Source organism: Candoia aspera, chromosome 2 (assembly GCF_035149785.1).
Source record: "Candoia aspera isolate rCanAsp1 chromosome 2, rCanAsp1.hap2, whole genome shotgun sequence".
NCBI classification, from domain to species: domain Eukaryota; kingdom Metazoa; phylum Chordata; class Lepidosauria; order Squamata; family Boidae; genus Candoia; species Candoia aspera.
Window position 1 is genome coordinate 65,082,395 of NC_086154.1, and position 12,454 is coordinate 65,094,848.

At 40.2% G+C, this 12,454-nt stretch overlaps 1 protein-coding gene across 2 annotated transcripts in view; it reads right to left on the bottom strand.

The window, feature by feature from the left end:
- NSD1 (nuclear receptor binding SET domain protein 1) overlaps positions 1 to 12,119 on the bottom strand; it is a 69,001-nt gene extending 56,882 nt beyond the window's left edge. For both annotated transcript variants that reach the window (XM_063292091.1, XM_063292090.1), the window contains exons 1-2: positions 11,964 to 12,119; positions 10,461 to 11,380 (exon numbers count right to left, since the gene is read on the bottom strand). In XM_063292091.1, the coding sequence (XP_063148161.1) occupies positions 10,461 to 11,360 (900 nt within the window). In that variant the 5' untranslated portion in view covers positions 11,361 to 11,380; positions 11,964 to 12,119. The remainder of the gene's footprint in view (positions 1 to 10,460; positions 11,381 to 11,963) is intronic.
- Between the last annotated feature and the right edge of the window lie 335 nt (positions 12,120 to 12,454).

Here is a 12,454-nt window from a genome sequence, read left to right on the forward strand (position 1 = left end):
TACAGCCCTTAAATACTGAGAAAAAGGATAGCATTTTGTCAGTCTCCCCAAAAAAACACTTAGGGCTCATTTTAGAGAATAGATGTGTCTTCCTTTCTACTTTTACTTCTACTTCTAAAAATACTTCTACTTTTGAGGTGCCAGAGATGAAGTCTCACTATAAATACTATTTCCAAGCAACACCTTTGCCTTGGAAAAGACTCCATATTTTTCTACAGAAATACAAGACCTTTCTTAAACTAACATTTAAAATACTGTGAGATGATCTTTAGTACAACCTCCATCAATTTTTATTTTCCCTATATCTGTGTTTGATACAGAACTTAGAAGCATATTTTGTGATGCCATGTACAAATATTCCAATTAGGTTTCTTTTTTACAGCAGCCAAAAAGGAGTGTATCTGTCAATAATAAAGAGAGAAACGAAAGAGAAACGAAAGAAAAATGCATTTTAAACCTCAGCACTCTGGAATGGAGAAAAGGTAAAACAGAGGCACTGGACAAAAGAGGCTAACACATTTATTTTCTGAATTATCTCCTAACTGGGCCTGCAAAAAACTTCAAAGCTCTAACACTTTCATATCCCAAAATACTGCCAGCTACAAATGGATATGTGCAATATTATCTGTGTATATGAATACCCTTTTTATTAAAAAATATTTCTTATCTAGTGCTACGTTATCCTATTGTATAGTGCCGTCTTGTGTAGTGCCCTTACAAGCCCCTGCAAGCTGTGGATTGTAGCTTTGTAGTCCAACATCTGGCAGCACCAGTTTGAGAAGGATTGATGTATATATTAGACAACTGTATTTTACAATTTCAATGAAGCAGTCAAGCTCCACCCAAAAACATAAATTATGCCTTGATAAAATAGAAAAAAAAACCTAAAAATCATTGTTGCTTTATGCTGTAATGGACACCACTAGCAGGGTAAAAATAACAAATTATTTTATTTTATTTTCTATCCTGCTTTTATTATTTTTATAAATAACTCAAGGCGGCGAACATACCAAATACTCGCTCCTCCTCCTATTTTTCCCACAACCACCACCCTGTGAGGTGAGTTGGGCTGAGAGAGAGTGACTGGCCCAAGGTCACCCAGCCAGCTTTCATGCCTAAGGTGGGACTAGAACTCTCTGTCTCCTGGTTTCTAGCCCGTTGCCTTAATCACTAGACCAAATACAGCATGATTAACAACAGAATTAAACAAAAAGAATCCATACTCATATCAAATTTCATTTTTCTGTGTAAAAATATTCCTGTGAATATTTACACTGATATCAGTAATCTTTAAATTAAATCTCTTAACTCCTCAGTAGTACTAAAAATACATTGATTCTATAACCATTATTTGTACTCTCAAATTTCTTGACCCAGCATAACATAAGCCACAACTAGCATTTATAAATGTGACTAGATTTCCAAGATCTCTCAGAAGTAATGGAATCCACTATCATCATCTTTTCTGATTAAAAAAAAAATCATTAAAAAATGGAAAACAGACAATTACCCCAAACTGCATACGTAAGAGAACTTCCCTCCTAATATCACATTTTCCAGCAATCTTTCTCTTCACTATAATACACTAAATGGGATGCGGTGGTGCTGCGGGTTAAACCGCTGCGCTGCTGAGCTTGCCGATCGGAAGGTTGGCGGTTCGAATTCGCATGATGGGGTGAGCTCCCGTTGCTAGTCCCAGCTCCTGCCAACCTAGCAGTTCGAAAACATGCCAATGTGAGTAGATTAATAGGTACCGCTTCGGCGGGCAGGTAACGGCGTCCTGTGACTGTCATGCTGGCCACATGACCACGGAAGTGTCTACGGACAAACGCCGGCTCTTCGGCTTTGAAACGGAGATGAGCACCACCCCCTAGAGTCAGACACGACTGGACTTAATGTCAAGGGAAACCTTTACCTTTACTATAATACACTAAAATGCTCTTTTCCCTCATGTACTGTATTCCTTATGTTGTAAATGAAACTGGATGTGGATGTTTTTACCTTTTTTTCAAATAGCATAGACTGGACTGCTCTCTTAACTAAAATAGAGAATTTCCACTGAGTCACACATCATGGCCTAGTTAAATACAGTACAATTTTTGGGTGCATTTCTTCAATTTATGCCAGCAAATTCCTTCCCATTTGTGAAAGAAATGCCACGAATCCCCTATGATACCTACAACACAATTCTCTACTGACAAATGGGGTAGGTATCACTGCTGAAAAGATGATTCCACTCTTTGTCATAAGCAGTCCCATCTTTTCCTTTTTTAATTTATACAGACACTTATGTATAGCGACCTGAGAAGTGTTGTTTACATCTGTTTGCCAAACATGGAATGGCCACCTTGCATCCAATATGACCATATCAGAAAAAAGTTATGACAATGAATACGAGGAGGTTTGGAAAATGGAGCAGAATATAAGACATCACCACCAACACCACCATGTCTGGAAGAAAGCAGATCAGGCTGCCTAGAAAACGTAAAATAGGAGGTAAAGATCATAAGGAAAACTGAAGTAAAAACTGACTACAATATGAGATTGAAGGAAGGAACATGACATCAAACTGAAGCACAAATCTGGCAGCACCATCCCTCATTTTTAATTAGGTATGAAGAAAAAGCACTGTGGTATTCAAAAGAAGTTTTAGAAAGGAGAATACATTTTACATTTAAACTACTGTTTCTTTATGTACTACCTCATTTACATGTAAATTCTTCCTTCAAGTTGAGTTTGACTTCTACTCACATACATACAGCTTTCTTAGCAACTATACAGAAGTGAGTTGCTGCTCCCTTCTTCCAGGATATTCTTTTCAACTTCTTAGTCTAGCCTAAAGCCCTGGAATTTCCTAGTGGTCTCCCATTCAAATACTAACCAGGGCTGATACTACCTGGTTTCCAAAAGCAGTGAGAAGCAACCTTTTGCCTTCAAAGTGATCCATTCATTCTGGCCTTACAACAAAAGAAAAAATGCAATTAATTTGAACAGCCATTTAGTTTATACATGCAATTAGGTAATCTTTTTGGCCAGAAGTAGAATTCTTTTCAGTACACGTTAACAATGGACAAAATTACTCCAAGTAACTAAGAGATATTAGTTCCCCATAGTTTTAGAAAGCTTGCAACAATGCCGAAGTTCTGACAATAAAAAGAATACTGAAGCGCAGAGCATAAAATACTTGTTCTTCTTTTGGAAAAAATAGAAATATACATTAAACACTTTTTCTGTATTAGGAACAAGTGTTAGCTTACTACAATTAGCTATCTTCTATTTCAGTACTATATGTTATTTTAAAGTCTATTTAATGCTACAATTGTTTTTTTTCTAACTTCTACACAAACCAGAAGCAAAGCAGGAAGTCACCCTAATATACCAGACTTTAAATCTGTCCAATCCAAGTTCAACACTAAATCCAATCCATGAGTTAACCTGACTGCACTCACATACTGGGCTGAACCATGAACTTTGGAAGGTTGCCCTGTTAAACAAAGGACTATTTTTTCTCTAACTGCACAATGAGATCTGTCACACTGATTGTAGAGCCCATGTTAGGCATGTGACCATTCATAAGTAGCATGATGAAAATTATTATTTGGTGTCTTCAAATCAGTCTTGACTCCTGGTGACTAGTCCCTGCAGTTTCTTGGCATGATTTCAGAAATGGGTTGCCATTGCCTTCTTCTTAGGGATGAGAGTGAGTGACTGGCCCAAAGTCACCCAGCTGGCTTTGTGCCTAAGATGAGACTAGAACTCACGGCCTCCCAGTTTCTAGCCAGGTGCCTTAACCACTACACCAAACTGGCTCTCTGAAGAAACTTATACTTCTACTGAATTTTGTGTAGGAGCTAATTTATTCTAACATATTGCTTTTGTGAATATGGGAAAGCAATAATTCAGTACTGTTTACTTTATCCAGGTATAACTTGAGCTCTGACAGAAATAAAGTTTCATTTTATTAGTCACCATAATCCCTGAAGGTATATTCATTTCAATTATGATGTGTCCTATTGGCCAAAAATACTACCCCCGCCAAAAAAAACCCCAAGAAGCCATCCTGTATTGCCATCCTGTATTTTCCTGAACAGAAATATTTCTGAGAGCAAAGTTGTCTGCTTCTAGCCAACGTTGTGTGTGCTATGCATTCATGGGCTGGTCCAAAAGTTGTGCATGAATGTATATTGTCAATGTCACAGATGTTTTATGGTACAGTACTTCCATACTTATCTGTGGCAGCAGGCACTGACTCCTATAAATACCTTTGTCTGGTTTCTCTCAAATGAAGGGTTACAGTAACCCATACCCTAGTCTCCTAATCAACAACTAACTGGTTGAAATTATCCTCAGCTCAGTGTAGCTAAAGTTATCATTTTGATACAGATCTTAAGTTTATCATTCTTAACTGATCCAACTACCACATTTCTTCTCATCCTCATTTAACACAATGAGGAAAGTATATCATTACTTACTTTGGCAAAAATTACTATTAGTTGATAGAAAGGTCATTTACAGAAGAAGACACAAGAAACAACAACATAATAAAGTTTAAGCAATAAAAATAGATACGTCACTTCACCTGTTTTTATTTCGTGAACTGAAATGATTTCCCACAAATTAACTGTGATTATGCAAACTGAACATAGCCACCGAAAATACGGAAATTAAACACCTGTCTTATGAAGTAAATACTACTGAACTCAAGAAGCCATTTTACTTACTTCTGAACAGAAATGCAAAGAACAATGTTAAATAGTTTACGTACAATCATAAAGCCCAGAGCTTCAAGAATCTCATGGATGGTGGAACTCTGCAAGCTGATGATCTGAAGGATTTGGGGAGGGGCAGGAGAGAGATTTTTGCCCATTTTAGCTTCCCCAGAAAACCCTGTGCCCCTTAAAACACAGATACAAAGGACTAGAAATGCTTCAGAACAGAAAGAAAAGTTTTGCTGCCAATGGAGATTGTGGGGCAGGAACTGCCTCCCCCACTTTTTCCAGCAGAGGTTTCCATGAAAGGAATATTCTGGACCAATCTCTAAATCCATTACTTTTTCCAGGCCTAACCTGGATTGTTCAAGCTGTCATAAACAATGTTGCTATAAAGACACAATGTTTCTCTGAAAACAGTGAAGATAATCTCTGTTGAAGGTGTTACAAATTATACAGTATCAAGCCCCCTAGACACAAGTTAGTTTTGGCAAACTTCCACATGAAGAGCAACTCCTCCTCCACAGAGCAACACAGCGTCTCATTCCTTCCCAGGATGCTCTCCAGAGGCATTAGAGTGCAGGCCGCTTTAAGCCTCAGCCTAGCACCATGCTGGCTGGGAATTACCGGAACTGAGACCCAACACGTTTGCTGGGAAAAGCTACCCGTCTGCCAGAAAGGCACTTTTAGGTACCACCTCTCTTCAGTGATTCCACTATTTCCTGGGCCATAAAGATGGGGGGGGGGAGGGGGGAGGCACCACAAGCTGCAACAACCAAAAGAAACTGACTGCCCAAGGAGAGTCCTCCAGTGATGGGTGGAGGAGTTTCACTAGGATTCGCTCTACTTCCTTTGGTCTTGGGAACACAACGGGCCTTCCTCTCCTGGTTACCACCACTTTAAAAAAAACAAAAGTTCATTCCACCCTTAAAAGGCTCTCTGGTGTATCCTGTAAGAATACACCAGAATCTGGGACTGACCCCTTTAGACAGCGCTGGGGCAGAGGAACCTTTTAATCCAACCCATCAGGAGGGGTCCCAGAGTGGTAAAGACCCTACCAAGGGAATGTCTAGCAGGTGGACTTATTTCTCTGGGTGAAAACTCCAACTTTCACACATAGGCCAGACTATCTGAAACACTCTTCATATGTACTGGATATTACCGGCAAAACTATTTTATTATACAGAATTTATGATACAAAACTGTTATATCAGTGTTTCTTAGAAGTTTTTCTCAGGACCTCTTCCCACTTTTAAAAATTATGGAGGACTCCAAAAGAGCTTTTGTTTGTATGGGTTACGTTTATCAATATTTACCATATTAAAAATTAAAACTGACACATTTGCTGCCACTACCACTTCTTGTGACTGTTTGATGGGATTTTAATATTGTATAATTTTTCAGCATAGGCTGGCAAATAATTTTGATTTTCCAGACAGCTGAGAGGGTCTTGGGGGACCACACTTTAAAAACCAATGTATTATAATATTATAAATAATAGTGGTTTAAATTAATTAAAGGCCTAGTCCAATTTTTCTAGTACTACATTATGTACATTATTTGTAAATAATGCTGGTTAATTTAATTACTAAAACTTACTGACTCACATTACGGTAAGTGTGCTATTTACTTAATACATTAGCATGAACCCACAAACATGGTATTTTTACTTTTCATTATGTTTGTCAGAAGGGCTGATTAGTTATGGGCAGAGTATGTGGGGTAGAATGGAAACAATTTATTTATTTTTAGAAAGCCCTTCATAATTTGAGTGGTAGTAAATACAGAAACAGATGTATAAAAGATGACCTAAGTCAAATATTTGTCTCGAGAAACCTGAGATGGGATCACCTGGGGGCAAAGCCTGGATCCCACAAGCAATAAGAACATGCCAGATCCCAACACCTGGTATTCTCCCCCCCGCCACCATATATGTATATAAGAAATTTTTCCACAGAATAAAACCAATACAAATTTCAAGTTAAAGAGAAATAGAGAAAAGTAATAGAAAAGTGGAAAAGAAATAAAGAAAAGGAGATAGAAAAGAAGGGAAAAGGGAAAAAATGAAATAATAAAGTGGCTTCTGATCTTCTTAACAGCAGTTGTAAGTATTTTTATATTTTACAGCTCTTGCCAACCTAGCAATTCGAAAGCATGCAAATGCAAGTAGATAAATAGGTACCACTTTGGTGGGAAGGTAACAGTGTTCCGTGACTGTCATGCTGGCCACACGACCGCGGAAATGTCTTTGGACAACGCTGGCTCTTCGGCCATGAAATAGAGATGAGCACCGCCCCCTAGTGTCGGACACGACTAAATGGGAACCTCTCTCTCTAAGGTTATATCAAAGTTTCCTTCTTTCCATAATCTACCCTTTCTAATCATCAAATCCATATATCAACAGTTCATTTTTTTCTTTTTTTCAGCAAAAAGTCCATAAGGGGCTGACTGCTGGTATTCTGAAGCCCATTAGCTATACAGGAATTACATCACATTGGATCTTACCAAACGGCATACATACATACATATAAACATACATAAATTAATTTTTGTGATATCTATCTATCCATCCATCCATCCATCTCCACAATTAATCTGCATAGAAAAGCAACAGTTCTGCCTATGAGTTTCCTAGAAGGGATTCAGTTTTGAAATAACAGTAATCTTTAGGTATCCCACTGAAACACTGCAGGCCACATGCTTCTGCACTCACCCTCACCTTTATATAAGGGAATGAAGTGTAAAGGTCCTGTTTTCCACTTGTCACAGGCTATACGTTTCCAAGTTGTTCAAGTATGAGAAACCACACTATTAACCACAGTTTAAGACTTATTTATTAACTCTGCTTGGACAAATACTTTCAACTGAATGAAAGAGGAGACTACAGTTTGTTACAGACTACTAATAACTGCCTAGAATCTACTTGGACTGAGGTGGTATTCATCTCATATTCATCTCATAATAAACTATGGCTTATTAAACGTCTGAATACAGCCAATAGGAAACTTGGGACAATCAATCTCAGCTTAGGAAGCCACCTTTAATGAAAGCTGCCTGACAAAAGAAATCATTAACAATAGTTTCACATTCACCCAGCAGCTTTAAATGAAATCAGGACAGGAAACTACAGTTCACTAAAGACTTATTGGCTTATCTGCCAGCTAACATAAAAGGGAGGGGGGCCTGGCCAAAAGGCTTCTTCATATCTTGGCTTATTATAGTAAGATATAAACATACAAAAGTGGTCCAGTAAGCTAATATACTTTTACTGTGATTTAATCGTAGCCAAACATTTTGGAAATGAGAAATCTTAATACTGAATTTCAAAAGACAAAAGCCTCTTTTTTAAGGTTGCTTATTTTTTTCTATCTCAACAGCATCACACTCAAGCAAGCAATATTCACCAGTGGCCTCCCATAGGCTTCCTATTTTGCAATAACCATCACAGGACCCAGTCATGTATACTCAGACTTAGAAGGTAAATCCTTAAGAAAACAGAGATAGTAACTCCTAACAATATGATGTGGAAATGAAAATTGCATTTCATGAGTACAATTCTGTACAGAACGGTGATATTCCTATGACTAACTCTTGCATTGCTTGTCCTTTGCATCTCACTTTAACAAAAAGCCAGACAAACATTTTAAGGCAAGCACTTACAAAAAGTGGGCAACATAATAACTACTTCAGAGATATTTTTTGCTCTTGTATAGGAGAGAATGCCTCTTCTAAGATTATGCTTGCATCATCTAAAACAATAAATAAGGTTCTTGACTCAGATCAATTTCACCTATCCATAAATGTAATCAAATTATTACTCAATTCATATGATTAAGGTCATTTCAATTAGATGACTGCTTTAAAAAAATTTATTTATATTGTGCAAAATGTTTGTATGTGTGTGTGTATATATATACACACATATTAGAACACATACACATTCATATACAATATATATGCACTTAATACTTGAAGTGACCACTTCATGCAGTAGTGGATGAAGTGGAAATCCTACTGCAAAAAAATTATTGGGTTATCTGCTATTTTTAGATCCAAAACTTTCCCCCTGAATTACTAGTTTTCAGTAAAACAACAGCAGATATGAACAATATGTCAAAGTTCCTGTTGAAGCTGAAAAAAAAGTCTTATACCAGTGCTTAGTACAAACACATTGCTTGCATCCACACATAAACTCATAATGGCCTGGTTTGTATAACAAGCTAAGCAAAAAAAAAAACCCCACCACATCATATTCAAAATCAGCGGTGCGTGTGTGGACAAGGCCACTATTTGCAATCCTCTTCTCATTTACCTAGAAATAAGTTCCATTTAATTACATGTGACTTATTTCTGAATGGGAAAGTGTAGAATTGTTCTGTTACCCTTGTACCACCCAACTTTTTTCTATTTATTTACTGCCACAGCACAGTTGTTACAATCCTAACCACTATGAAAATAATTTCCAGAGGAAAATAAAGACCACAGGAAAATGTTACTGTTTGCAAAATTACTCCTGAAAAGTACATTTTTGATTCCAGGTACTATCAGTGTCATGGTTCTGTCATTTCCAACCAATTCCAGCCCCTGAACAGATCAATTTCTCTCTTATATCTTTTCTTATATAAACAGAATTCAATTGCAGTCATTCAATTCATAGGACAAAAATGTAAATCTTAAAATTTACTTCTTTAATTTTTAGTTAAAACTTTCTAGTTTTACTGAAATAATGTATTTTCCCCTGTCTCATACATGCTATTTTGCCCTGATATATACTTGGATACATGGCATGTAACACTTGTTGACATCACATGTATTCTACACAATGTCAGTTCACTGTACCATATGTACATGTACTGAAAAGACAAAACTGGCAGCAAGTATCTGAAATGTGTTCCTGTGCAAAATAAATTTGCAAAATCACACACTTATTTTCATATTTTCACTATTAATCTTAGTGAAACACTTTTATGTGACACAGTTCTACCAACTTTCCAAATCAAGGCAGAAATGCAAGAATAACTTTTAGTTCATGCAACTAGTTTTATTTTTCATTTATTTAAAAATGATCTACACTCAGAAATTATCTAAAACTATAGATATTATAGTTCTATAGACAAATGTTTTATCCAAAGAATATTTTTGCTCTAAAGCAGTTTTAAAATGCCACATTTAAACTAATAATTTAAACTGTAAGCAGAAGGAAGAGGATGTTGTAAATGAAAAAAAATGTTTTAAAATAAATAAAGTAATATTTTTAAAAATAATGTTTAAGATATCAAATCCTAATTCTGGCAAGATGGCTGTCAGTAATGAACAGGAAAAGTTGGGAATTCCTGTAGAAGAAAAAGATAACAAATTCAGACCTACTTCTGTAATGTTGATTTTCAGTATGCCAACTATGATGATTATATGGCAGGCAGAATGGCTACAATACATTTTAAAGCTCATTCGTACTATTCACTTTCCTGAAACATTCCCATTTTTATTTACAACTGAAACACATAAATAGACATATGGAGTAAATATGCCCCATGCCAACTTTCTTCAGCCTGATGCTTTCCAGATGAATTAAATTTTAGCATCCCAGCTAGTGGTTCTAGGAACAAACATATCTGGAGGACACCAGGTTGCAGAAGGCTGCCCCATAACTGATTAACCCTTCCTCCCTCCATTTGTGCTTCTCTACAGCAGCAGGTGGCCACAGTAAAATAAATTTCCAGAAAAGTTATTTGGTACCCCAAGGCTGCTTACAGATGGTAATCCTGGAGTTGGTGGATTTGCAGTAATTGAAGATTCAAGCCTTTCTATCAAGTTTCCTAAGGTGATGGGGCTCCGATTTGGATCTTCCTTTTCAGATACTTTCATGATGCTGAATTGGTTTTCTTTTCTCAGGTCAGCATCTCCTGGTAAATAAGGCATTGAGGGTAGGTCTGCTTTCTCAGTTCGGCTCCCTATAGCAGACTCTTGGTAAGAATTATTTTGTACATACTCTGGAGGAGGAACTGGGGTTGATAAGAGGGCAGAAATGGTCTCATTGGGTCTAATTTCTATACAGTCTCCTAGCTGGAGGTCTTGGCTCAGGTCTGCCCTGTTTCCAGACTCAGTATCCTTACTGCAGGTGGCTGCAGCTCTAGTTTCCATCCTCAGGTGAATCTCTTCCTCTGGATTTTCCTCTGTGGCTGTGATGAACGATGCTTCCGAATCCACCTCCTTGTCTTCCTCCGATGGAGGAGAAAAAGTCTCAAAATCCAGAAGCCTGGCAGAATCCTGCAGAGGGTAGTCTTTGGGGCCGCCTAACAACGAAGAACTGCAAAGCTCCAGGGAGTCCGGGCTGGAGTCACTCATTTCCAGCTCCTGCAAGGAATCAGAGCCATCTTTTGAGCCATTCAAATATTCAGCATTGCCCATGGAGGCCAAATCCTGCAGCCTGCGCAACGGGATATAGCAGGAGGAAGGGTCTTGGCCGTATGCAGCCTTGGACGCTGCTGGAGGGAGCGCCACGGTGCACCCATTAGGGAGCTCGCGGCTACCGCTCCGACCCTCCCCCGCATAAGGGCTGCTGTCCCCGTCCTCCTCCGGCGCATCTAGCCCCAAAGGAGTGGCGAAAGCAAGCAGGCAGCCCCTCCTGCTCACTTCGCAGGCCTGATCCATTCTGTGAGGCGGGCATCAACCTGTGAAGTAAACACAGCAACAATGGGGTCAGCCAAGCCCTCCATGGCCTTGTTCTCCAAAATGGCAGCCATTCCTCCTGCTCCTCCTCCTTTTTCTCGGCGGCCGCGGCAGAGGCCCGGCAGCCGCTTTCTGTTCTGGCCCGGAGGCCGCAGAGCGTCTAACAAGCCGGGTGCGGGTCCCTTCCCCCAACAATCCACTTCCAGCAACGTTGCCTCCTAATCGCCACAACCTAACGCTGCCTTCAAAACAAGGGCAGCATCCATCCTGCTGTTGCTTGCCGGGAGCACCGCACAGCAGAACAGGCCTGGCCTGGCCTTGCCGCACTCCCCCCACCTCCCCGAAAGCTGCAGCTGCTACACAGTGAACGATTTAGCAAAGGCTTCTGGACTTTTCATCCCTCCTCCTTTTCCTACAGCCCGGCTTCCCTACTAGGCCCGACAGAAGCTAGCAAGGATCCCCCCTCCCCCTTTCAAAGGCCCATCTGGAGTGGGCTGCAGCGCCCTTGCCATGTCCGGATGGAATCTGGCTGAAGAAAATGGTTTAAGCCTTTTGGAAAACGGGGAAGTCGTCCCTGAAATTTACCTGCCCCCTCCCTCAGTGCGGGGCCAAAACGAAGAGCCGACTTGGCTCCTCCGGCCCCTACCCGCTCCGACTCCAGCACAGCAGCCTGCCGGCCTCTTTCGCTTAGCTTGCTCGCTCTTTTCCGCTCACGCGCGCCCCCGCTGCACGCGCGCCGCCGCCGCCGCCGCTGTCCCCCGTGCGCGCTCGCGCGCGCCCCCTGACTGACTCTTGGGGTTCAGCAGCTGCAAACGCTCCGCTGTCCAATCAGAGCGGGCGCGCCCACTCCTGTCCCCTTTGGGCACCACACGGCCCTGTGCTTGTCGCTGCCCCCTAGTGCTCACTGCTGCAGCCCCTCCCTGCCCCACCTATTGCTCCTTTCACCGACAACCTCCTCAGCCTGCTCCCAAGGGCTGGTGTCGGCGAGCACTTCTGCCCGGCCTAGCCTCGGCCTCCCTCCCTTCCTTCCCACGGCACATGGCGTCGCAGCTCTCCTCTCTACCCGCGCTGGACAA